The sequence below is a fragment of the Amblyomma mixtum genome, chromosome 8, assembly GCF_055824585.1.
Source record: "Amblyomma mixtum isolate Tamu chromosome 8, ASM5582458v1, whole genome shotgun sequence".
In the NCBI taxonomy this organism is placed as follows: domain Eukaryota; kingdom Metazoa; phylum Arthropoda; class Arachnida; order Ixodida; family Ixodidae; genus Amblyomma; species Amblyomma mixtum.
This window is the reverse complement of record NC_143019.1, coordinates 112,909,967-112,935,891: the sequence shown is the minus strand read 5'-3', so window position 1 is coordinate 112,935,891 and position 25,925 is coordinate 112,909,967. Positions and strand designations below refer to the sequence as shown.

Below are 25,925 nucleotides of genomic sequence, written 5' to 3'. Positions count from 1 at the left end.
CGACACTTTTGTTGAAGCCATTCCCAGTCACGCATAAATTATCTGTCTTCTAAGCTGAGCAGCCGTCACTCCTTATCTTCGCAGTGCAGAAAAGGAAGAACGCCAACGTCCAAACCTCTCTTCATGACTCGGATAACGAACGCCTTCAAATAATTCAATTACACGCAATATGTGCGCCGATGCAGAGAACCACACGTACATGGAGTTCCTGACAGCCGCTGGACGCTCCCGCCTGACAGCGTACATGGTGGCCACTGACCGCCACTTCAACCTGTACGAGTACGTGCCTGCAGCGCCCAGCCTGGACGTGCTGCGTACCCAGCACCACGTGCGCGGCTTCGGCTACCTGGGCATCCGCGTGCAGAGCACCCAGGGCGAGATGCTGCGCCAGCACACGAGGCTGCTGCGCAACCAGGTCGAGGTGAGGGCCTCGCACGTCACTGCTGGACGCGTTCACAAGACGGAAGGGCTTGGGAGTTTACTTCTGTTCATTAAACCAGGTAGCTAGGACATTTGGTAGTCAGCCTCGCTAACCGAAGCACTAGAAGAGATGCCGACGAAGTACAGAGCGAGAGAAGGCTACTGATTGCTCGAAACCATTTTTGCACGGAAAACATGAACTGGTATCTGTTAAACACAGGCAGCACAAAAGCAGCTCACGTGTTACCGAAAAAGTAAGGAAGTTTCCAGCTTTGCAACGGAAACTCATGGGTTGTTTATACATTTGTACCATCGCTGCTAGCACAATAACGCTCAATGCCTTCGCGCCAACTTGTCACGATGTTTCCGCAACAAAGGGGTCCTCTCAAATATTGCTTATAAAGCTGGATTTTTCAATTAATTTGTCCGGGTCAATTTTAAGTGTCTAATTTACGCTTTTAGACAGCGCGTGACCTCTATTTCTGTGCGATTGGTGGCTCAGTGGTTATGGTGCTCGGCTGCTGACCCGAAAGACGCGGGTTCGATCCCGGCCGCGGCGGTTGAATTTCTTTGGGGGAGAAATTCTAGAGGCCCGTTTACTGTGCGATGTCAGTGCACGTTAAAGAACCCCAGGAGGTCGAAATTTCCGGAGCCCTTCACTACGGCGTCTCTCATAGCCTAAGTCGCTTTGAGACGTTAAACCCCATAAACCAACCAACCCTATGCTTATGCGCCAGTAAACCCAACATACCATCACAACAGGTGAACTTTATTAATTTGCAGCTGACTGTGGACATATATCACCTGGCCCGCCGCGGTGGCTCAGTGGTTATGATGCTCGGCTGCTGACCCGAAATACGCGGTTTCGATCCCGGCCGCGGCGGCTGAATTTCGATGCAGGCGAAATTCTAGAGGCGCGTGTGGTGTGCACGTTCATGTCAGTGCATGTTAAAGAACACCAGGTGGTTGAAATTTCCGGAGCCCTCCACTACGGCGTCCCTCATAGCCTGAGTTGCTTCAGGACGTTAAACCCCAATAAACCAACCAACCATATATCATCTTTCTCGTACATGTATTGGTGTCTACGAAACATGTATATCTGTCTCGCAACTACTGTATTGTGGAAGATTCTTTGAGGTAATTCGGGCACGCTATTATCCCTTAAAGGGTATAATTCTGTTCTAAAGCATTTAGTTTGGCCTCTGAGTTGAGCTTAAACACAGGAATCATAGTTAATGTACGCGAAATGTACATTCTTAGTGCGTATCAAAACTTCGCCACCAGGGCACTGTACAGCGAGAGCTGTGCTGGCGTCGTACTACTATAATGTCGTAGTCGTCCGCATTCTCCGCACTCGATGCACCTTCTCAACCTCCCTCTCAAGCCCTATAGTAAACCTCGTCAGGCCGGACGAGCGACCGTGCGCCACCGTACGGAACGAGCGGTCACGCGGTAGTTACACATGTGGCACGCGCTGGGACACTTTCACTTTTTCTTTATCCGTCCCAACATTGTCCTGGCTCTTACAGAATGACAGGGCAAGCGTCATGAACTTCACGCGTGATGCTCTTCAGGCCTTAAGTAGTAGCATTCGAAAGCGATGGAAGGCAGTAAGCAGGTAGCATGCTTTGCTCAACATGAACATATGTAGTGTACGGGCTTCTCTCCAATCTGTAACTCCTGCTTTTAGTTCTTCCCCTTGACTTGCATTTAGCTCTTTTCACAGCGAGCATACATGACCACCTAATGTCCCCTTGTGCACTCTTACCCCATCTGCTTTTCAAGTGGTTAGAATTGACCTGATCATGCGGTGCCGCTTTTTCGCTTAGAGCTGGTTGTCACCTTCATCTTAAAGGGACCCTGAAATGACTTTGATGGCCTTAGTCTACTATCTGTAGAGCTGTCCTTTTTGAGTACTGCAGTCAAAATTAAAAGATTTGCTTGGACCCAATAATTAACAAATAATTTGCAAAAATCGCTGCTCGCAGCAGATCGCAATCGGTCAAGGCAACATCTCACCGCGCATCCCCTGCCTCAATGACATCAGAGGACAGTCTGGGCGTACCTTCTCAGCAGCTGTGATAAGCGCCTTCGGCGGGATGGGGCTGTATTCTGCGCGGAAGGGTGTAGTCCCGACCTATTTTTTATTTTTTCCTTCTGGCGCATCTACATGTATCAGCTTAGGGGGGTGAGGAGGACCATCATTTTTAATTGGCGATATCTTAGGTGTCAATGGAACTATCATAAAAATTTTCGCACTGCAGTGGCGATTGTTGAAATCACCGGTCACCCGTGCGCTTTTCCTTACCTCATTTTATTCTACGTTATGGTCCCTTCAACGTTTTATTTTCCTCCTGCCTGCAATGCGTGCGATGCTGCCGGCATTGTAGATAGTGACAAAGCCTTTCTGAACAGACGCACGTTTTCTTATGATTACTAGCGGTGCTTCCACTATTTCTCAGCTTAATTGCAGGAGCAGCGAGTAGTCTTCGCACGAAGATGAAACAAAACCGATCTGCGCATAGTCCGTAAGCAATTATAGATTTCCTTTAATTTCCATACGCGTCGCACGCAAATTATACAAATTCCAGGGACCGCCGAATAGATAGATGTCTCACCAAAGCAATTGCAAAAATGTGGTAAGAGGCTCCTCACTTTCAGAGCCCGCAGTGCAACACAAGCAGAAGAGGTCGCGATTGCTCTCGCGGCCTCACATTCCATTTCAAAATACATAATCACCGACTCGCGAGGGGTCTGTCGGAACGTCGAACAATGCTGCACTCCCTTCCTAGCCTATCGAATATACCAAAATTGCATACGGGATACGGACCCCGCACACCGTTACCTCATATGGGCCCCTGCTCATCAGGGGTTGGCAGGAAACGAGGCAGCAGACACAGCCGCCCGCGCGCTCTCTCACCGGGCTGTTTTCTCCTCCCCACCTGATCAGGAACCCGATTTTAATCCGGTCTATACGTTCAAAAATATCGCAACCTACTATCAAGATAGACATCGCCTTTACCCTAGCCCATGTAAAGGCCTCAAGAAGGCGGATGAGCGGCTCTTTCTCCGCCTCTTCACCAATACATTGCTGTGCCCGGCAGCCCTAAAACATTTCTAGCGGCAACTGCCCGCACCCATCACCAACCCAAGCCGGGAGGACTGGGAGGCGACCCTGCTCGGCTGCCACGACTTACAGGCCCAACAAGCCTTAGTCGGGCGCGCCCGGGCGGAGGCTACCGCCACTGGAGTCCCAAACTAGGGATCTCCAGCTAGTGTTTGTAAGGATCGGTCCCTTGCGGGCTGATCCAAACACCTCTTGTCCGTTCTGAATAAATCTTTTCACCGCCACCACCACCCATAGCCTTTCCTCACTGTTTCCCCCGCATTGAGCATCATCAACAATTCCGCCGTGGTCTGCATTCACATGTTCTCTGTGAGCAAGATTAAGAATATCAGTTCAATACCAAAATAAACAGCTGAAAGAAATTGGGACTATTGTAACCCTAACACTGACACAGGACGATCATATTCCTTTCCACAAATTTAGATTTTGCCCGCAAGTTTTTTTCTGCAGCTACAAAGCACAACACACATAGGAAGCGTAAAATAGTGTGTTATTTTTAAGGAACACGGACATGCGTGTTTCTTTGTCGAGATTTGGATGTTCATCATCGAAGATGCAGTGAAAACAGATCGCTCAATGCACTCTAAACATTACTACGCCTATATAAGAGTATATATGAAGTAAGCGTGCTGTAGCGCACTTCCCTTTTATACAGCACAACTTACTCCCTTTTTACTGCTTTGAATTTAGAGTCCACCACCAATAAAAAAAACAGCGAAGAGGGCTAGGGCTGCCAGACAGGAAGGAATAGTTGGCTTTTTTTATTAATTTCGGGCGCTACTTGCAACATAGTATACAGTAACTTGGATGAGAAGTTGGCGATGGAGAATAATTCCAGTCGTGTGTGGTTACTGTCCGCTATCACTGGTTGGTTGTACAGTGCGCTGTTTACACGCATACAGTGTCATTAAACACCAGTGTATTTTGTGGAGAGCTTAGTTGACACTGTTGCTTAAAATATACATGTAATCGCTATAACCCGCCACATGTGTTGACGCAGGACCTGAACAGCATGCTGAAAGAAATGGAGGTGCCGGACAGCGCTCTCTTCCTCGGCCTCACCTCAGAGGAGCACTTGTTCGACGATGAGATTGCCACGGCGGCGTTCAAGGCTGTCATCACCACCGTTCAGTAAGGCTCTGGGAGCAAGCTTCTCTTTTTCCATCGCACATGTTTCTCAACGGGTCTTCGAAGAATCCACTTTGAGCGAAATGTCTGCCTTGCTGAGAACTGCTTTTCTGTTAAATCTCTTTCTCTATACTGCAGTGTTTTACACTGTTACCTACAATTTCTTGAGGAGGTCATGCACGCAACGGTGAAAAGGTCGTCAATCTACGTAATTAGCGCCGCATTCGTCCATTACAAAGCTATAGTAGAATGCTTGTCATAGAAGTTTGGGAGGAAAACAAATGTCATCATAAATGACCGAAAGGAGGCATTAGAGGATTATTAGGGGTATCACAGCAAATAAAAAGTGCCGAATCTAAACATCACTTCCCGAAACTGGTGGAAAAAGTGCCTTAAGATTGACCTCAGTAGTACCTAAAGTCTTAGGGCACAGACGTGAAGGAAAGCGAAAACACCCCGCGAACAGTGGCAAAACTATGCTGGCACTTTTTCCTTTGGTAAGGTTTTTCTGATAGTGCCATATTATTTGGACCGCAGATATCTTCAGTTTTTGGAAGTAGTTGGACATATGCGCCTTCTTCACATCATAACAGTGCATAATCATGTCAAGCATTCTCGGAAAAAACTTTAGAAATTTGGAAAATTGCAAGATACTCTTATGAAATTATGGAGGGGAATGATCCATTCTTCTGATATGTAGCAAAATATTTCTTTTAATCTGTTTCCATAGATCATATCGAACTTAAGACTGCCATAGAAAACCAATTGGAAACGTTTTTGGTGGTAGCAAAGACGTTATTAGAAAAAATGTGCATAACTGCCGTCGGGTGATATGCTGATGTATCCATATTTATAGTGAAATCTTACATTATGTGAAAAAACTGCGTTCATAAACGCACTCCAAAATGCTCAAAAAAGAAGTGGTTTGACTTGGTTTGTGGGGTTTAACGTCCCAAAGCGACTCAGGCTATGAGGGACGCCGTAGTGAAGAGCTCCCGAAATTTCGACCACCTGGGGTTCCTTGACGTGCACTGACATTGCACAGTACACGGGCCTCTAGAATTTCGCCTTCATCGAAATTCGACCGCCGCGGCCGGGATCTAACCCGCGTGTTTCGGGTCAGCAGCCGAGCACCATAACAACTGAGCCACCGCAGCGGCCAAATTGTTGGATATGGCAAATGAAATGCGACAAACGCATCGGTACTTGACGAGTGCCGCAATTGTACTGCAGAGTTCACCTGCTCATCATTGAGAACCACCAGCTGAAGGCCGACGACTGCCTGAAGAGCCCCATAACTGCCTGGGGTGACCCCAAGGGGATCGCTTTCGACGAAGCCCAGGTGAGCATCGCAAATATTCTCATATCTGTACTCGTTGAAGTCTACAAATGTGACGCGGTCTGAAGAATGGCGTCGTACGATGAAAACTAACCCTTTTACTTACCAGTGCCGCGAACTCGTTACACACTGTTTGCACGCCAAGTGCTGATCATTACATAGAGCATGGAAAAAAAGTTGTTTGTCAACACGCTCTCAATACCGAGTGCTTTCCGGTGAGAATGTTTGACGTCACTGTGAGAAAGCTGTGTGAAGGAAAAAAGACCGTTAATGTGTGACGGTCAGCCAGCTTACAATGATTCCTGGTCTCTCATTTTTCTCACAACTTCAATGAATGCAGCGCCCAATTCGGAACACGTGTGCTAACTTTCCTCGCTAGAGAACCTCGCCGCTCTGCTTAGACCACGGCCGGCGTTATCGACTGCTTCGTCGCTGGGAGTAAGGAAGATTATAGTCATCGTCTGCTAGGCAACCGTTAAGGGATTGTTCTGCAAATACCTTTAGCAGTTTGCCAGGGAGCTTAAAAGTAACCGGGTCATCAGTTCACGGGCACTCAGCGCATATTTTGTACTGCCAGTGCCTAAACGTTTCTTCATATGCCTTCCCTGCCAGGCTACGGCGTCGTGGATGACGGAGACCAGCATGCGGCCCCCTTCGACGCACACAGCGATCGCATTCTCCTCGTGGATACCGGCCATGCAGTTCCTCCGTAAGTCCGACACCACCATGAAGTTCAAGAACGGCACCGCGAGGCGCTGCTTCGTCTTCAGCCTCAGCCCATACGACAAACTGGTGAGTGCTTCTCAGCAGATCCCCAACGAAGCTCCAGCGCGCTCTCCCTGTGCTCCGGTGATCCGCTAATTAAGTACGCCAAAGCGATAAACACGTAATGGGATATCGTTGCTGTGTTCTCCAAGGTGATCGCATAAATTCCCTTAAAGGGCAACTGCAGCACTTTTTTGAGAATTTCGCAATAATCAAGGATTCAGATCTATATAGGCTGTAGGTAAAGCATGCCAATTGTTATTGCACTAGCATTTAAAATAGTGACGTAATCGACGATTGAATTTTGCGCTTCTTCTGAATGCACCACAGGAGTGCAGGGAAACTCAGCGTGACGTCACGGAAGGTATGGTTTCAAATTACTGCTGTCGTCAGCCACACCCTGCCCTGACTCGTTAGACGCTGCCAAACAACTCTTGGTAGGGTTTGCCTTTGGTGGCGTTGGTTGTTTTCCTTCAAAGCAGGCTTTTGTGCTTTGAAAATATACCGATACCCTCAGTGACGTCATCATGAGCCCCCCCCCACTAAGCGTTGTGCGCTGCGGAGAGGCTTGAAGGGCGTCCGGATTTTAATCGGTGGTTACTTCACTATTTCAAGTGCTAGCCCAAAAATACTTCGCATGCTTCCTGCAAGTTTCACACATTCGACCCTCTTAAGCTCGTTGATTTCTAAAACCGATGCAGTTTCCCTTTAACTATCGTGCTGTGCGAACGTTCTTCAGTGGTCAAGGATTAGCGCACCAGGCTCACGACCCATACGTATGGCAGCGGTTCGAGTCCCGGCTCCATTATTTTTTCATTTCACCGCAGTTGTGTTTCTTTCTTCAGAGGCACTACGTAATGATAGTGGAATGACATAACTACCATGTTGTACACAAGTGCGGAATTGTGTGGTGACGCCATCAATGTTGTACTGTATGATCGTTGTGGGGTGTTTGAATTACCAGCGCTAGGCCCTATAGACCAATGAGGAATTTCGTTGTGGCCAAAGGTGTTCGCCGAACGTCCGCTCCAACGCTATCGCGTCGAAAGTACAGAGCAGGTTTATGGGCGCTGCCAAAGAGTTAAAGAAAAAACAAAGAAAGAAAGAAAGAAAGAAAGAAAGAAAGAAAGAAAGAAAGAAAGAAAGGAAGAAAGGAAGAAAGAAAGGAAGAAAGAGAGAAAGGAAGAAAGAGAGAAAGAAAGAAAGAAAGAGAAGAAAGAAAGAAAGAGAGAAGAAAGAAAGAAAGAAAGAAAGAAAGAAAGAAAGAAAGAAAGAAAGAAAGAAAGAAAGAAAGAAAGAAAGAAAGAAAGAAAGAAAGAAAGAAAGAAAGAAAGAAAGAAAGAAAGAAAGAAAGAAAGAAAGAGGAATGGGGACAGGGACAGCACGAATGGAGACGTGCAAGGCGCTGCAGCGTTTAATGGTGGTAAAGACATTTTTATTGGTGTTGTTCAGGGGGACTTCGGTGTGTAGTGCACTTGCGAAGCGTGTGGTATGTCGTCAGAAGCAATGCATCTCAACATCGTTTGAGTGTACCATCTTTATATTTCACCAATTATAAACAGCTAAAACTGCGACATTTTGAAAGTCTCAACAATAATCGAAAACTGCATGCCAAATTTTGGTATTTAATTTGAAAACTCAGCCTATAGTATATTTAATTATTAGAAACGACCATGACACTTGAGACAAGTCGAATATCCGCGATCGCGTTCAGAAGCATGTTTTTTTGTTTATGAATAACGGTAAGTCAGCTTCCCCGACAGCGCCACAGCAACATGATGGCGCGATGTATCATGCTGGGGTCATGAAAGCTTTGTGATATTTATTTACATATTATTTTGTCATAACAGGCTCCCCTCTGAGCAAGCTCTCATAGCTGTTGAAGGATGTGTCTAAACCGGCAACAGCACAAAATGTCAACAACCGCATGTCAGCGAAGCTGTTTTGAGCACCTCGAGAGCGATAGGAGGAAGTGGGCCGAAGCCACTTCAGATGGCTGCAGCAGCCCAGAATTTAACAGCCCCCCCCCCCCCCCCTTCTTCCACAATCTCGCCCAAACTGAAACCGGAACCCAGAGGTTTAAGCCAGTACTAAAGCATCGGCTTTGCAAAAAATTGGAGTAGTAAAGCGCTACAGATGCAACACATAAACAAGATGGAAGACAAAGGGGATAGACACGATGACGTGATTTTGTCTATCACTTGATCAAAGTGCGAAAACAACCCCTCTGGTTATTGTGGCTCAGATGCATGGAGGAACCTCGATTCTGCCTATCCCAAAACAATACTGCGACCCGTCAGTGGCTTACAGTACTAGTAAGCGGTGCCCCACACTGAAAATTCGAAGGCGCTGCATTTCGTTATAGTTGGGCAGAAGCAAGGCGAATGAAAGTACAAGACTCCGTTGTTCGTGCTGCCGAAGGAAAGTCGGAAGACGAGTCGATATAAAGAGAAAGTGCATAAAACACATTAGATATGTTAGCACGCGTTTCAGCGTCGTTCGAAATGAACTCCTTGAGAACTGAACCACGTTTTCTGAAATTCTGTCGCCAGCTTCAACAAACACTGCGTTAAGCACTTCAAACTGGCGTGTTTCAATTTCTGCCCAGTTTTTTGAGGATCAGTCTGGATTTGTTTTTGCGTAGGCAACTTGCAGTGCCAAAACACCGCAACAACGGTTCCACTGCGCGCTTATACCTGATCTCGCAAGTTGTTTGCAGCACTGTGAAGGGTGCTGGGATCTGAGCGATCTGAGCGAAGGGATCTGGGATCTGAGCAATTCCGCGCATCTCACGCCACGACTGGTGGCCCCATCTCTGGGAAGAAAGAGCACCAGTGTCCACCTGCTCACGGCCGGACTGAATGCAGCGGCGAGAGCGCGCGCCACTGCATTCAGTGCGGTCGTGACCTGCTTCGCGTATTCGAACAGGAGACTGGGCCGATTAGGTGGACGCCATGTTTACGGATGGCGGCGCCTCCTCGTAGCATGCCACCGTAGTGCTATATTCGTGCAGACTATCTCTGCTATTTAACCAGTGAACGAAACACTCGCTGTACCTTGAAAACAAGTTCCTGAACTACTTTTAAATTACAGTAGAAATTGTTTGAAGAGCAGTCACAACGCTTCTGAACTACTTGAGGGGCTAGTTGCTGTCTACCTTGGCCCTGATTGGGCGAGAGAGCTCTCCCTTTCGCAGTGCTGCAAACAACTGGTGAGATGAAGTGCAAAAACTGCTGCTGCCAGCCGCTTAGTTCGCGATAAATGCAAGACCACATTCTTTAGGGTTATATGCGCGCCTGTGGCTGGTAGCTAGCTTCCTTTGCCTACGAGCTCTCGGGGTTTTCAGCTTAGCTGATGGACACCAAGTGTGGCTTCACATAGCGGCAAAGCTCATGCCCACGGAGTAAGATAGACAGCATCGCCGACTCGGGGGGGGGGGGGGGGGGGGGGGGGGGGGTCGCTATGCATTCGGCAAGTGCTAATTTGCTGCACGAACGCGCAGCGCGCATCCTGCACTCTGTTTAGCGCTGTACGTATCTCTCGCCCTAACCTCCCTCACGCTCGCCGATGCGCCGGGGTGGCAGAGCGGTGGGGATGTTCTACCCTCGCCAAAGCTAGCCAAAGCCAAAACCGGGTGCCACATGTCCCATACAGCGCCAAGCTTCCTCTGATGCAGCCAAATATATCGCTCTTATAAATGGAGTCGGCACTCCTGTATATCTTATACCCCTGTCACACTAGCAAATTTAATGTCACTCGAACCTAATGGCATTCGAAGCATCGAATATCATTTGGTCCCTTTCGGTGCTACACAAAATATATATAGTCATTCGAAAATGATGGCATTGACTAACACTGAAAAAAATTAGTTCAACTGAAAGACATTAGCGCGCATAAAAGATGTTTGAAATTGTTTTGCAGTGTTTCAAAAGTGGGAGAGAACATTTGTGGGCAGTATTATAAACTTAAAATATTATTTCCTGCCATTCTGCACCACTTCAGCCATCAAAAGCCAAGCCAAGTACAAGTCAACCACAAATCCGATAAGTTTAAACAAACAATGGCTGCATGCCTGCGAGCAGACACGCGCGGGGCATGGAAATGACTTCCTAAAGGTGAACTGCTCAGTTACGCCTTTAAGTACTTTCGAGCTTAACGAACATGGCACGCCAACCAGCAAGAAACACGCAACCCAAAATGACCGACGGTCGCGGGAAAGACGCTGCTTCACGCTCGGCGGCTGCTGTTGGCTGCAGCTGAGACCGATAGTAATAGCTATCCACGACAGCCTCTAGAGTGAACAGATTCACATCAACATTAACTTTTTTCACCAGAACTAAATAAATATACTTTCTAAGTTTGGCAGTGTGCATATTATTTTTTCGCGTCGCTTGTTTCTGCTGCGTATCTTGTGTTCAGCCTGCGCATTTGGTTCGAGAGCGAATTCGAATGAGTTCCCCTGACTCATTCGATGGTGAATGTCATTCGAACCTAATGACATTACTGTTCCCGTGTAGCAGTCGATTAATGACATTAGATGCTAATGTCATTCGATTAGAATGACATTAAATTTGCTGGAGTAACAGGGGTATTACTCCGTGCTCATGCCTTTAAGCTCATGAGGGGGGAGCAAAGCACTATGTTTCCGTCTGAAAAAATGCTTGCATTTGTTGCTTCGCTGCAAGTTACGGCGCTGTGATCGACCCGCTAAACATTATCCCAGGTTGGCTGTAAATATACTTACGATACTCTGGCCAGGAATTTTTGGTGTTAATCAAGGCCTTTCGTGAGGAGATTCCAATGAACCATAATCTTTTTTTCAATCATTATTTTTCACCCTTTTATACTTCCCGTCTCAGCCAAGCCTTTAGCGCAAAGGATTAACGGTTTATTTTTAGCAACGTTCCCTTATGTAAGGAGATAAATATCATTCTTTAAAAAAGCATATTACATATTTATTAATCGATATTTGATTCGATACTCGAAGCTAGCTATCTCGCAATCAGATTGTTTCAAATATTTCGATATTTGCCCTGTCCTAATGAAACGTAAATCACAGCAGGCGAAGCAGTTTTCACACTTATCGCCAAGTGGCATCCCTCATCGACGGGTTTACTGAATTTTTAAGGCTGTGTCTCCATAGAGCCGTGCACAAAGATAACAGCAATGAGTTTTTTTTTTTCAGTAATGAATATGTGATTGCTGATAAGAGCGCAGCCATCCGATGAGTTTCGATGAGTTTTTTAGGTCTTACAAATTGCGTGCGCAGAACGAAAGCAGTATTTTGTATATTGAAACGTCTCTCGAGTATTCCTCAACCTTTCAGCTGCGACTCACTGAATACATTCACTTTGCCGCATTTCATATAGTATGACGGATTATGCACATTTTTATTATTTAAAAAGGTACCATTTGTCCAAATAATACTTGTATAATACTAATGATGCCTACATACGGCTTTGTGTGCAATATTTTTCGTCTCGCTGATGGAAGCTTCTATGGAAATAAGACCTGCTATTTTAATGCGCGACCACTTTCGTTATAATTGCTTGCTGAATGTAGCTGTGATTCAGCTATTCGTGTATTTGCGTGTGTATCGTCTGCAGTTAAGACATCGTGAAAAAAATAAGAGGGCCATGCTGCGAGCTGTACGACAAATACGAGGGTGATGCCAAAATTAAGGTCTCCAGTTCTTTTATAAATCGAAAGAAATGTTCCTTTTAAGCAATTTACAAATCGCTGGAAAGGCAGACCATTCTTTTACTTTTTAACATAATCGCCGTTGCGGTCTATGTATTTTTACAGACGACGGGGCAGTTTTTGTGCGCCCATGTCATACCACCTCGCCTCCATGCCGTTCAGAAAGCGTTTGACCGCATCTTTCACTTCGTCATCAACGGTGAAGCGCCTTCCAGCGAGATGTTCTTTTAGCTTTGGAAACATGTGGTAGTCACTTGGTGCTGTTACGTTCTGGGCGAGCCGAGTGAGACGCGCGCCGGCGTTCTGGACCAGCCGAGTGGGACGCATGCCGGCGTTCTAGGCGAGCCGAGTGGGACGCGCGCCGGCGTTCTGGGGATGCTATAGACCAGATTTTTGAGCCTCTCCTGGGCGCGGCCATTTTGCACCGACTGGCGCGCCGCGGTGCGGGCGTTTCGTTGGGGACAGCGGGGCTGCGGCAGTACCGCGGCCGCGCCTGCATATAGCCGCGCTTCGGGCGCTAAAAAAACATTGTCGAGCATAGTTCCGCTGCGTGGCTGTGTTGCAGGAAGTATTTACGTTATCAAAGCGATAACATTGACGCGTTTTAATGACATTTAGTTTGACATTCAAGTTAATTGTGCCGGCGCTTAGAACGCGCTCGTGCTTAATCGAATTCCGTCTTGGTGCTCCACCGCAAAGAAACTTTTTATTCAATATCAAGAATTAGGTGTGCGGCTAGTATGCAGTTCCAATTCCCATGCACTCTTATTCCTTCCTGCCGGCCATAAAGCCCCCCCCCCCCCTTCCACAAACGGCTTTCTTGTCGCCGCGCCAGTTTATCAACAAATTACCGCTGTGAGCTCAACTGAGTCGCAGCGCCAACAGAAAACAAATTTTGTCATGGTTTATGCAACCTGGTGCATAAAAACGTACTTCCGCTTAATTTATAAAAGCTTGAATAGATATGAGCAGCTAATCCAGCTTTCACTAATTCTGAGGTCCGAAGTCGCGTTATTTTATTCAGGAGCTCTCGCCGCGTGTGAGAGCGTTGCGTAGGCGTTTGGCTAAGTGTGGAAAATGTAATGAAATCGCGCATATTTTCCTATGAATAATGTAGATACCGCACCGCTGCGGTGGCTCAGTGGTTACAGCTCTCTGCTCTGGCCCAAAAGACGCGGGTTCGATCCCGGCCGCGGCGGCCGAATTTCGAAGGAGGCGAAATTCTAGAGGCCCGTGTACTGTGCGATGTCAGTGCACGTTAAAGAACCCCAGGTGGTCGAAATTTCCGGAGCCCTTCACTACGGCGTCCCTCATAGGCTGAGTCGCTTTGGGACGTAAAACCTTAATAAACCAAACCAAGCTAAGGTAGATACCAACAGCAGAAAGATACTATAGATAAACCTTTCCCCAGATACCTCTAACATGCGTGCGGAAAAAGCAGCTGAAATCGGTAGCGGTCGTGCTTACAATCCTCTGCATGAAATGTGTTTAATGGGAACAAGAGCAAGCTCAGCGCAAGGGTGCCGAACACGTACATGGTGATCGAAAACACGCGCTCCGTCGGGACAACCTTCAGTCTGCAGCTCGCCTATCCAGTTACTACTCCACTGAGTCAAATCAATAGATCTACATTCTGATGCATAAAATTATCATAGATGATATCGCACGTAAAAGGCGACGACAAACGACACGACAGCGCAGAAATCTGCTTAGAAGTGCCTGTTTCCAGTCCGTACACTACTTGGTCGACTACACTCGGATGTCACGTTAACGAGTAACTGCGCACAAGATAACCGCAGCACTGTCTGGAAGAGGGCAAATGTGAGTAGTGACGCACAGCACACACCCTCATACGTTAGCTGATGGAGCACAAAACGGCAGAAGCGAACACGTAAACATGCGTTCAATGCGCGGCGCCGGCGCGACCCGCAGTCCCTCGGGCCGCGCGCGCCGACAGATGGCGACTGGCGTCGAGAGTAGGCGCGCGTCCGCAGCCTGCGTGCGAGGGTAAAAAAATCTGGTCTATATAAACGCCACGGCAGAGCGCTGCGCCGCTCTTTGCTGTCCGTCTGCCGAGTTGGAATAAAGGCGTTCCAGACAACCTTCGGTGTCGCCGCTTGCTCGTCGTTCGTCGAATCGCCCGAAACGTAACAGTGCCAAGTCCGGACTGTAGGGTGGGTGGCGGCTCATGACGTCCCATCCAAACTGTTGCAGGAGAGCCACGGTTTGGCAGGCAACGTGGGGCGAGCATTGTCGGGGAGAAGACTCACGCCATTGCTCAGCAATCCTCCTCTGCGATTTTTAATCACCCGTCTGGATTTCTTAAAGGACTCACGATATCTGTCCGCGTTTACTGTGGTGCCAGGAGCCATGAAGTCTACCAACACTACCACTTTTCGATCCCAAAACACAGTTGCCATGACTTTGCCGGCAGACTGTGTTCGCATGAATTTTCGCGGCTTGGGCGAAGAGGAGTGCCGCCACTCACGTGATTCTTGTTTGGTCTGTGAAGAGGAATGCCCAGGTTTCGTCACCCGTAACAATAGAATCCAAAAAGATCTCCTTTCCATCTCCATACCGCCGAAAAAATTCGCGGGAGGAGTCAACGCGTTGCCGTTGATGGTCGTCTGTGAGCATTCGCGGAGCCCATCTTGCACACACCTTCAGATATTTCAACTTTGCTGTCAAAATCCCATGAATAGTGCTTCTAGAAACGCCAGGAACCAAACAGCAGGGTTCGTCGAGTGCGATCCTCCGATCTTGCCGCATCATTTCTTCGACCTTCGCGACTGTCTCATCAGAAATGTCGGTCTGCCTTCGTCGTGAATTTCAGTGCGACCAGCTGCGAACTTCCTACACCACTTGCGGACGTTTTTAACATCGATGCACGACTATCCATACACTTCCGTCAACTGGCGATGAACTTCGATTGGTCGAACGCCTTTTGCGTTCAAAAATCAAATAACTGCGCAAACTTCGCACCTGGCGGTAGCGACAAACGGGAGCTCCATTTCAAATGGCTGCCGTGCCGAGACTGACAGTCCCTTTCGTGCCGAGTCATGGCTTGTTTTGAAGACGGGAAACAATGAACACAGCAGTATGGCGAGCAGCCACGCAAATAGTTTCCCTGCGGCCGCAGCCCTTTGGAGACCTTACTTTTAGGATTACCCTAGTATGTTCTGCGTTTGGCGAGATCAGCACGAAAATGTGAGCAGAACTTGGACGTTTTCGTCCCCAGCCCACTAGAGTCCAGTAGAGGGAAAGGGCCTCTGTAATTGACCTTGAACTAAGCTCTGCACCACATTCGACTACCCTAGCAGGCTTAGTAATCTTATCTATCCGCCTGACTTTCTGCCGCCCCTTCCTACCGAATGGGTAAACAGTTCTTTAATGGCCATACGGATTGTGAAACTAAAATTTCCCAAGTCTGGTTTCTTTGCTAAAGTTTGCTGCTGCATCCATTTTTCTCGTTTATTTACAGATGTGCGGCCAGCCGAGGAGGTACCACAACGTCAGTGACATGTACTTCGCCAAAGAGGAATCCATGGCCGGGGTCTACGTTTATGAGGACGTTGAAATCCTAGAGAACAAGGTCAGTAGCCATACCGTCGTTGTTGCTGTAAACAATGGCGCTAATTGGATTCCCCAGCTGTCCACTGTGACCATGCTTGCGAGCTAAAGCACAGGACTCTGCTCATGATTTTTTTTTTTTTGCTTTCTCAGCTGTCTGGAGCTGTCTGGGAACTTACCGGAGGTGCGCAACAATTAGTTTGCCAGAAACAAAATTCTGTGATAAGTCTCGCATCCATGCCAGCCAGCGGCAGTAAAACGGTGAAGCATATTTGGGGCGTTGACGCCTAGGAGAGCATCCCATGGGTATCGCGCTAGCGCTGGCCAGCCTTTGCGTTTCATTGAACAGGCTGTTTCTGCATGACCAAAAACTCCTTTGTTCCTTTGTGCACTCATTCCAGCTTTCCTCAATATAGAAAAAAATGTGGGGCATTGGGGTCAGCAGGGTATACCGTTTTGTGACTCCCCGCTTCCCAACGCTTTGATGTTTGGGCGCGTCCGATGAATATCTTGTCCCGAGGCGCGGCTGTTTCCCGTCTGGGCAGCGTGCCTACAGTCCTTCCCACCCACGCATGAAGCACGAACGAATGCCTACGCAACGCTCGCAACTGGACATTCTGGTTTTTCAAATACAAACAATGAGCACTACATGAGTTCTATTTCCTCGCTTAGGTAATGCTACCAGACGAACTCAGAGAGAGAATAATTGTCGTCGATCTGCCTTGTAGAGGCTTTGGTGTGCCTAGACTGGTCTCTTTGGTGCTATTCCCGCAGCATGCCTGTGCTCGCAGATATATACAGGCCTGGAAATTTCAAACGCAGTCAGCATCATTACGCATCGAGGACAGCTATGACATATACAGAACTCCTCCCAGGTTTTCGGCTGCTGTTGAGTATGGTCTTTCGTTGACCTCGCGAGCCGAAAATCCGAAGGAGAGTTATGTCTGATTAACCTTTTGCTATACGCCATTGGAAGACGAAACGACATGTGCAACAGTTGCGCCACATTAGAGGGCAGTGTTGTGCTATTCATCGCAGCCTTACACGCAAAAACTCCGACTGAGGTGTACATTTGAGGGCGCATATGTCGCATTACGGGAGTGCTATATTTATTTTACTGAATGAACCAATGCGGTGTATATTTGAAATGAACGAGCAATTGCTGATTGGCATTCACTCAAATGCTGCCGATACGGCTACAATGCAAAGCTATCACTTGTTTGTTAACTGTGTAATGCCGTAAGTGATTCGTGTCATGAAGACTGCTTGTTATTGATTACGAGCACCGCTTTGTAAAAGTACTCCGTCTGAATACAAAATTTTTCTCGACAGAACAGTAAGACAAAGAAGCTTTGTTCGGTAAATCAGATCAGTATGTGCATATCACAATTAGTCGTTCAGGTCAGAGCTGGACAGCATGGCTTTCCATTGGATGGGTTTGGGGCTCGAGATAGGGTGGACTGCCGGGTCAAGTAGGCACGCCCAGTTGTTGTGGTTTAGAAAAGGGTCTTCTTTTGGAATCAAAAGTGGGAATATGTTACAGAGTTTGTGTGTACTCTATGGTTTTCGGAATAAGTACTTATAATACGAAAACACGAAGCTTCTTTCAGGACACGTAGGCGTAGAGAATTGGAAACTACCGAACATTACCCCGAAATATTAACAGAACATTTATAAACGTTCTAAAAGACCAGACAGCCGTTGAGACGCGCAATTTTTATTGTTTCGGTTTACCTCCAGGTCTACAAGGTGAGACGTGCCATGAACGCGACAACGAAAAATATCGGCTGGGCTTTCTTCGGCCTCGAGTACGAAGTAGAAGACGCCGGGCAGTGCGGTCATCGCTACGACCGCATAACGGCGGTCAAGAAAGCCCTGCGCGCTGTGCGGGCCCTTCGCACTCTCCGGTGACTGCACACGCAGGGCATCGTCATCGCAGAAGAGGGCGTCTGTGGTGGTGAATGCAGCGAGAACGAAATGGCTGAATAAACGTCTAGCTCTGCTGCGCCCACTATTCGTAACTTGGTGCATCGGCATGTGCTGACGGAGGCAGAACACAATGCCGTTGCGGCATCTGTGTTTTTGTATAAGCTTTTTGCTAAGCATCAACGCTATTTATACTTGCGTAATCACCTTTATCGTATGCCGTAATTCTCTTTTTTTACTTTTTGTTATTGAGCCCGTTGCAAGAGAATGTAAAGTTTAAGCGCCATGTGGTCATTGATACCAAGTTATCGAAGAGACGATATCAGGATGAGTAGTTATTACAACGCCCACAATGTTGGCGGAGTGATTTGTGATGCATGTGGGAGAGATAACTATCTGTGTAAATGCGAAGGTCAGGCACCTATTCACAAATTCGCTTGACGGCGTGCAGTTCGTGAGCTGTGGTTTAAGATCAGACGAGCTTATCGAAGGGAAGTTTAAATCCCAAAAACGAATTATTATTCTGTTCGGCCGGCCGCACTATTAAATCCGATTAAAAGTCCCAACTCCAGCTTTTTTATTTTTTTTAACTGAACTCCGAGAGTAGGAGGAGTCACCAACGCGTGGGCTGCCTTTCAGCCAGTCGCGTGGTGGCTTGGCGCTGTTCGACCGGCGGAGTGATACATAGTAATATGCAGAATGATCTGCGCAAGTAAAGAGTCCACGCGTAATTTTATTTCCGTGGGCCTAATTTCCGGCCATGTTGCTGCTACTGAAACTGTATATTCACGGAAAACTAAAAAAAACAAAATAAAAGCGAAAGTGAAGCCGACACGCGACTGGCTTAAAGGCACTCCACGCGTCGGCTGACTCCTCCTCCTCTATGGGAGATCAGTTAATAAAAAATGCGGGAGCCGGCACTTTAAATTCGATTTAATAGGGAAGTCGGTCGACCAGGACAATAATTCGAAGTTTCTAAGAATTCTCGGAGCATGTAGATAGCGTTCCAGTGGTAAAAAGTCCAGCTGAGAATCCTCTTTAGTGCACCTTTAAATGTGACCTCCGAGGAGCCTAACTCCAACTCCTTCGCGTCATGTACATGACGTGCTTCAAGAAAGCGCGCGCTGATTTTAAACTTCCTGTGCGAAACAAAAAAGAACTACTCAGAATTCAAGCATCTAGACCATACACTGCTGTGAAAAAAAAAATAGTCCGCACGCTTTTTCTTGCTATGCTTTGGGTTTCGCGCTATGCTACACAATCTACTATGCCGGCTGCGCCGGGGCGACCCTGCAGTGCTCTAACCGCTGCTCGCTGAGTGGCACTGATTGCAAGGTCATCGCGGCGGCTCCTAGCGAAAACCCTTTTACCGGAAGCGTTATCGTCGGCTATTATTTTTGTCGCCAGGTAGCGTTGCCTCATCTACATAGTCAGCTACATGACATGCAAACTAATCCTCCTTTTAGACATAACAACGGTTTTGCGTACAGGAGTTTTGAGATTTACAATAACTACTCTTGCGCCTCGTGGCTAGTGACGGGCATTGGCCATCCTGCATAGAAGTGGCCGCCACTTTCAGCCCGGATTTATTTTGAGACTGATATGGCGGCAAGCCGAAGGACACCACGACATGGCCGACGGAGATAACGAGATTTAGCGGCTGCAGGCCTAGCGTGTGTGCTCCGTACTGCGCCACTCCCGCTTAGTCGTCTTCAAGTCCGTAACAGCATCGCCAAAATTTCTACGTCAAACGCTTATATTTTCGCGAACAGCCCTGAACATTGTTAGTGAATTCGACCTTCCATAATAAACCTGCTAGCTTCCAGAGATCACACGCAAGAGAACTCGCCTCATACTACCGAACTAAATTTCATAAAACCGCGGGTTGGCGGTGGTAAACCAAATGCACTTAATTCAAGAAATTACAACAACCTTGTTTTGCCAAGATTTCTGCATTAAGTCCGAGACAAAAATGTTCAAGTGCTATCTTAGGCTTTCGCTGCCAAAGAGCAGGTGCTTCGCATTTCAGCGAACAGAGATAGGACAAGTGCGATCTCCCTGAAACACCTTTGTTTATTACTTGAAAAAGCACAGCAGTAATCCAAGTCAGTTTAAAGAGGCCGACCGGAGGCGAAGGAGCATCTTAGTTTCCAAATGTGTTCACGCCGCAGGAGAAGGCTGTTGCGGTACACGCAGTGCGGGCTCCCATTTGTGATGAACCGGGCCAAACTCCCACTTGTCCGGATGACCGACGTGGCTGTCCAGTAAACCGCTGGTGCTCCACTGGAATGGCGGCTGAGTTATCGAAGTGGGTCCATTCACGGCGACGAACTCCAGTGACTTAAAGAGTTCGTAGTTCGTCACCTGGGTACAAAGAGGAATACAGGATCTGCAATCGCAAAGCACAGAACTGGAAAACACAGGTGTTGACCCAGAGGAGTGCCGCGGTCGACGATGTTCTTCCCAAGCAACTACTACACAACTGAGTTTGCGCTAGTGCCACACCCTGATGTAATAAACCTAGTCGCCAGCTTTATCTCCTGTGCTGAAGATCGTGTGGAACAAACAGCCAGGATGCTATTCAATTGAACAGTGCAGGGCCACAACCAAGATAAAGCTATTTTGCCATTGAGCCACAGAACCATTCACTCTACACCAGCACATCGAACTGAAAATGGTCCTAGATAAGGAACCGAACTCTTATGCTCTGTGAAAGTACATATTTGCTTCTTTTTGATTGACCTATATCAGAATTAGCGTCATCAATCTCGAACCATGCCCACCTCTTCTCCCATTGATACACCCTTCCTCGAGTTAATTCGGCATAACACCGCACATTTCCTTTTATTCAACAATAACTATACAAGCAAAATTATATCTATGAAAGAATTAAATCACTTGCACTTCTGAGCGCTTTAAAAAATGTTAGTTACGTTTACGTATTTTGAAAACCTCCCATTATCCTTAAGGAATTCGTCACTTCATCACTCACCCATTCTATCTTTCATCGCGCATCAATCACCTTCCGAAAGTTCATATTGTTCCTTATGAACTAGTAACTGTGTTTTATTCGTTCATTCCATTCATATGAGCTCTGACTGCTACCGCCTTTCAAAAGAAGTTGTGTCAATTACCGATTCTCTACTTTACCGTGATTCGTAATGCCACTTTTTTTATTAACCTGTTTTTAAACTAGCTTCGCATTTATGCTTGTACTTGTGCTTCGTGCTTTCTATCAATTTTATTTTTGGTTGCCACCACTATCTTCGGTGCTGCTTTTCAAAGTGAGGGTCAATAAAATAAAATGAAGTTACCTTGACGTCAATGCCGCCCACAGCACGGGGGTACATATCCGGCAGTCCGTACTCTCCCGTCGGGGACAGCAGGTCGTAGCGTGCAGAGATGGCGAAGAGAGGGTTGTAGGGCGGTGTGCAGTTGCAGCGCGAAAGCGGGTCGTTCTTGTAGTCGTTGTAGCTGCGGGGAAGACGCATACTGCCTTAACGGGCGGCATGGAGAAGCCCACTGCTCCGTTATCTACAATTCAGTCAGACCCTGAACCGATTTTAGAAAACGTGCAGGACACGAAGAACCTTGACGAGCTTTTTCTAAACACAGCTGCTACCCTGGAAAGATTTTGAGACTATCTACAGCACAGGAAGCATCTGAAGGTGCTTTTACTTTTCCTAATAGATGCTTGGCGATGCTGCTTAGACCAATAATGTTTTTCGACAGCTTCAAGAAGAGTTAATGGCAGTGACGCATTCGCTCCACGCATTACAGTTGATGTTCATGATGTAAAAGGTTTACAAAGCGTCAGAACAGGGTATCATTCGCTGTCCTAAATAAAGCTACAGGTACATAATTTTTTTTTTGGTATTCAAGGCTATTAGGTGTATTAAGTCTTCACACTTATTCTTTACTGTTTTTGTAGACAAAATGACGGACAAAGAAGCAAACAATCGTATTTGAGTAGAGAAAAATATATGCATGATCCACTGGCGCAGTCGTCCACACTACGCCGACATAAGAAATTGCTATCCAAATCCTTCATACGTAAGGCAGTCGTTAGAGAGGGTCTCAGTGGGTGTTTCAAACGATGATTTCCCAGAAATTAAACAAGAATTTGTTCATCTACCATACATCAAATCTTAAGAATATTCAGTGCTCCTGCCGGTTACAGTGTAGCACCATTGATAGCAGGCATTGAGCTTAAACTCCAGCAAGAAAGCATGGTATAGGAGGTGAAATGCTTTCGATAGCTATTAGATGGCTCCACAGAGCTTTGCGATTCTCCGCTGACATGGATCCTAAGAACTTGGCTCTCCGGAGCTGGTACCGTATTGGCTTCTGGCTCCTGACTTTTACCGCCATTCATTAGCTGCCGCGCTCCTTTACCAAGGTTCCCATTATCGCAATGCATAGACACGATCATGTCCACTAGTCGAAAAATTATCCGTGAAAACCTTCGCTGGGTCCAACGACACCATTGTGGAATCGGAAACCTACGGCTGTGAGCTCTCTAAGAGTGAAAAACCATTTCTCTCCTTCAAGCTCACTTTTGACTTCCTTGCCTACACGTGGTTTACATTCTCATTAAATGTACTAAAAATCAATGCGTAATTAAAATTATTAAACAAGACGTTACGTCTCGGCCCCCAGTTTCGTTCGCAAAGAAAAGAGCGTCTATTATGAGTGATATGGACGAAGACCAGTTGATCAGTCTCGTTCTGTCCGGAAATAGGGTAACGCACCTTCTATTATAGGAAGAGTGACTACTTTTGTACGCTAGCCCTTCAGGATTATGAACTGCGCTCGTGCATTGCGGTCTCAGCGTCGGTACCGCACTCACGCCCATGATAATACAGCAAGGGTATACGCGGTCTTCCGAATATTGAGATGTCGATATTCCCAATATTGAGATGTCAATATTTTTTGTGGTAAACCGTCTTCACGCATACAGAAATTTCGAGCCGACGAAAATGTTTTAGAGGAGCTCACGCGCCCTTTCTCGTATTTCTCCTACAGGTTTTCTACGTGTACCTTGAATACCATAAGTGCAACAGAGAGAGTTTAAAAAACGCGCACACCTTCTTTCTGATCAAATATCAACGAAACCGCACGCCTCCTATCTTTTTCTTTCACTGCCACGATGGACTTAGCATGCAGCGCTCTTGTGCAGAAAGGCAGTGTAATAAACGATACAACTAATATTAGCTCATTTGGTAGCCTTCTGAGCCCTCGCTTGAAAGTAGCAGCTCAACATGGTGCTGGTAGCGTGATACCAAGATAGCTTCGGTACACGAGAAGAAGACGAAACGCAAGTTTCTAAACAGAACGCATGCGACTTCTGTCTTACACCGATGTGCGGACTGCATGCACGGAAACCTGTCCTCTCGTAGACTGCTGCGCACCGACATGATACGTACTTCATGTACTTTACTATAGAGTCCATGTCCGTGAGTGTGGCTTGGTCTCGTCTGAACATCTTGGCCCGAGGGGTGTTTTCGTAGCTGTAGAAGTCTCCATACTGCTCCAGTTTCGGCGGCTGTTCGGTGCCGCTGTATATGTCGTCGAAATATCTGAAAGACGGAAGTACCGGCAGCGCCAGTCGCTTGACGCCTTCGAAGAAAATTACTACAGCATTAAGACATTACCGTGAATATATCCAATGGCCTACCTCAGATTATGTAAGTGTCGTTATAGTAACTTCTCATAAAAAATAGGTAACTCAAAGCGTTGTATGCTAACAAGCGCTTTTTGTGAAGCTAACATATTACCTTCCACGCTTTTGTCAGATTCTCAGTGCAACTGTCATCACGTGACTCCTACTTTAGAAGGCGCGTTCTCAGTAAATGTGGTACGCTGTTTCTGATTAACATATCCCCAGCCTGGGCAACAGCCTCGTCTGCAGGCCGATGTAACCCTAACGGGACGTACGCAATTTACTGTGCTCATGCAAAGAAACAAAGAAAAAGTCGAAAACGCCGACAGAACCGCACCCAGACTCGGGGAGAGAAGAAAATGGCATTGTGAAAAGACGGTTGGCTCAGGGATTATATTGAAAAATAAAGGCTTCTTTTTATTTTTCCAACTACTACAACACTAATAAACAAACGCTCCGGGCTTTATTCTGCTTCAACCACTACAGAACAATTTATTATTTGCAGCCACTGACAACGCTGTCTCGGCTATTGTCAGTAAACCAAACTGCCGCTGTGGCAACAGATAAGCACAACGAGCCAAGAGGCGTGGTCTATGCGGGCAATGTTTATTAAACAACTGTATAAGTGCGATAGGGACCAACTTCGCTCGAATATCCACAAGCGACTGCTCCAAAATTCAAAGCATTTGGTTAAGATCACACAAAGTGTTTTACATGGGTTTAAGCAAACACTCCCGCATTGTCCAAGGGTACACTGCCGTTCCCGGTTCGTTATACGAGTCAGTATTTTCCCTTTATTTAAGGAACCAATGTTATTCAACTTGGTGCGATACTCCATGTCTATTCCTACTGGAGACAGTCAACATCATGTCTTCTTCCTTCAATGCTAAATATGAGCCCGAGGACGCGGGTTCAATCCCGTTCGCGGCGGCGCCCACATTAGGATAGCGGCAAAATGCGACACCACTGTACTGTGCGACATCAGCACATGTTAAAAAAAATCTCAGGTGGTCGAAATTTATTCTTAGCCCTCAACTACGCCGCCTCTTTCTTTCTTACCTCTTTCACTCCCTCCTCCCGCCCTTGCCTCATGGCGCGGTTGAAACGTCGACCCTGATTGCGACCGTTACTGCGCCTTTCATTTCCTCAAGAAATAATTTTAAACGCTATTTAGGGATGACGCCAGCCGTACAGGCTGCCATACTCAGCAGTCTCAAGACAAGAGAGGGCCCGCACCATTTCTTCTCAGCGTCGTGTTTTTGTTAAAAGTGGAAAACATCTTGCCGCATCGCCACGCGGGGAGAGACAATAAACTAGTTCTTCTAAACAGAAATTTAAACTACAAACACCAATATTAAAAAACTAAATGTTAATGAAACAAAATAACGTTCGTTACTCAACGAAAGTTCTCTAGAAAGTAACCTACTTTTCTTCCTGACAGTGGCCGTGTGGAGAGCGTGTGGAGAGCGAACTTTCTTTTTCAATAACAAGACATTCCTACTGAGCGTACTTCATTCGCTGCTGGTCGATGAAACAAAATATCTACTGTGTCAGCCTAAATTTGTAGTCATGGGGCACAATCCATGGCTGGCTCGACTCCGTGGAAAATAGGTCTAGATCAAATTTCACTACTTATTACTTGCTGCCTGGTTTCTCTTTCTCTTCACAGAATCAAACTACCGTATTACTGTTACGTTAAAAGTAGACTAAGTTCTATTTTCTTTTATTTTTCGCCGAGACCGGTTGATGTAGAATATACTTACGCGACGTTGTAACTTGCCCAATATGTGGCGTTGTTAAGTTCACGACTTTTGTCGGCGTGTCTGGTCATGCCCCTGGAAACGTGAGCGAAATCAGAAGCAAAATCCCTTTCAGGTGCCAAGGCATCTAAAACATCATGATTTGTTGCGGAATAATTTTCCAGTGTATTAAAATTCATAAGAACCTTACGTGTTGCAAATGCCATAGCTTTAGAAGGCATTGGTGCTTTTAACGAAAGTCCCTTTCCAGGGATGCCTTTACCGTGACTTCCGGTCTCGTGGCGCCACTTCCTTCAGGGAATGGCAATCATTGGATGCAATAAATTCAGTTCCCTACAGCCAATGGGCGAATTGAATACCGGCGACGCATTTTTTTGCGATGAGGCTTTTGACGCCAGAGGATTAAAAAAGATCATGCTGAAGGTTGTTCAACTATCAAGCCAAGTAAAAAGATCACACTTTGGTTCGAACCGTAAATTTCAAAGTTGAGAGCAGGCTCAGAACCGCCACTTCTAGTCAATGAATAAA

At 46.7% G+C, this 25,925-nt stretch overlaps 2 protein-coding genes across 2 annotated transcripts in view; one reads left to right on the top strand and one right to left on the bottom strand.

Annotated features, from left to right (window-relative positions):
• Positions 1-17,960, top strand: part of LOC149333975 (uncharacterized) — a 61,016-nt gene extending 43,056 nt beyond the window's left edge. The window contains exons 9-14 of the mRNA XM_089556145.1: positions 186-421; positions 4,548-4,678; positions 5,909-6,017; positions 6,627-6,806; positions 15,961-16,071; positions 17,790-17,960. Of these exons, the coding sequence (XP_089412271.1) occupies positions 186-421; positions 4,548-4,678; positions 5,909-6,017; positions 6,627-6,806; positions 15,961-16,071; positions 17,790-17,960 (938 nt within the window). The remainder of the gene's footprint in view (positions 1-185; positions 422-4,547; positions 4,679-5,908; positions 6,018-6,626; positions 6,807-15,960; positions 16,072-17,789) is intronic.
• Positions 17,961-20,135: 2,175 nt separating this feature from the next.
• LOC149333974 (putative phospholipase B-like 2) overlaps positions 20,136-25,925 on the bottom strand; it is a 39,316-nt gene continuing 33,526 nt past the window's right edge. Inside the window, exons 8-11 of the mRNA XM_089557830.1 lie at positions 25,401-25,472; positions 23,402-23,554; positions 21,290-21,449; positions 20,136-20,339 (exon numbers count right to left, since the gene is read on the bottom strand). Of these exons, the coding sequence (XP_089413956.1) occupies positions 20,136-20,339; positions 21,290-21,449; positions 23,402-23,554; positions 25,401-25,472 (589 nt within the window). The remainder of the gene's footprint in view (positions 20,340-21,289; positions 21,450-23,401; positions 23,555-25,400; positions 25,473-25,925) is intronic.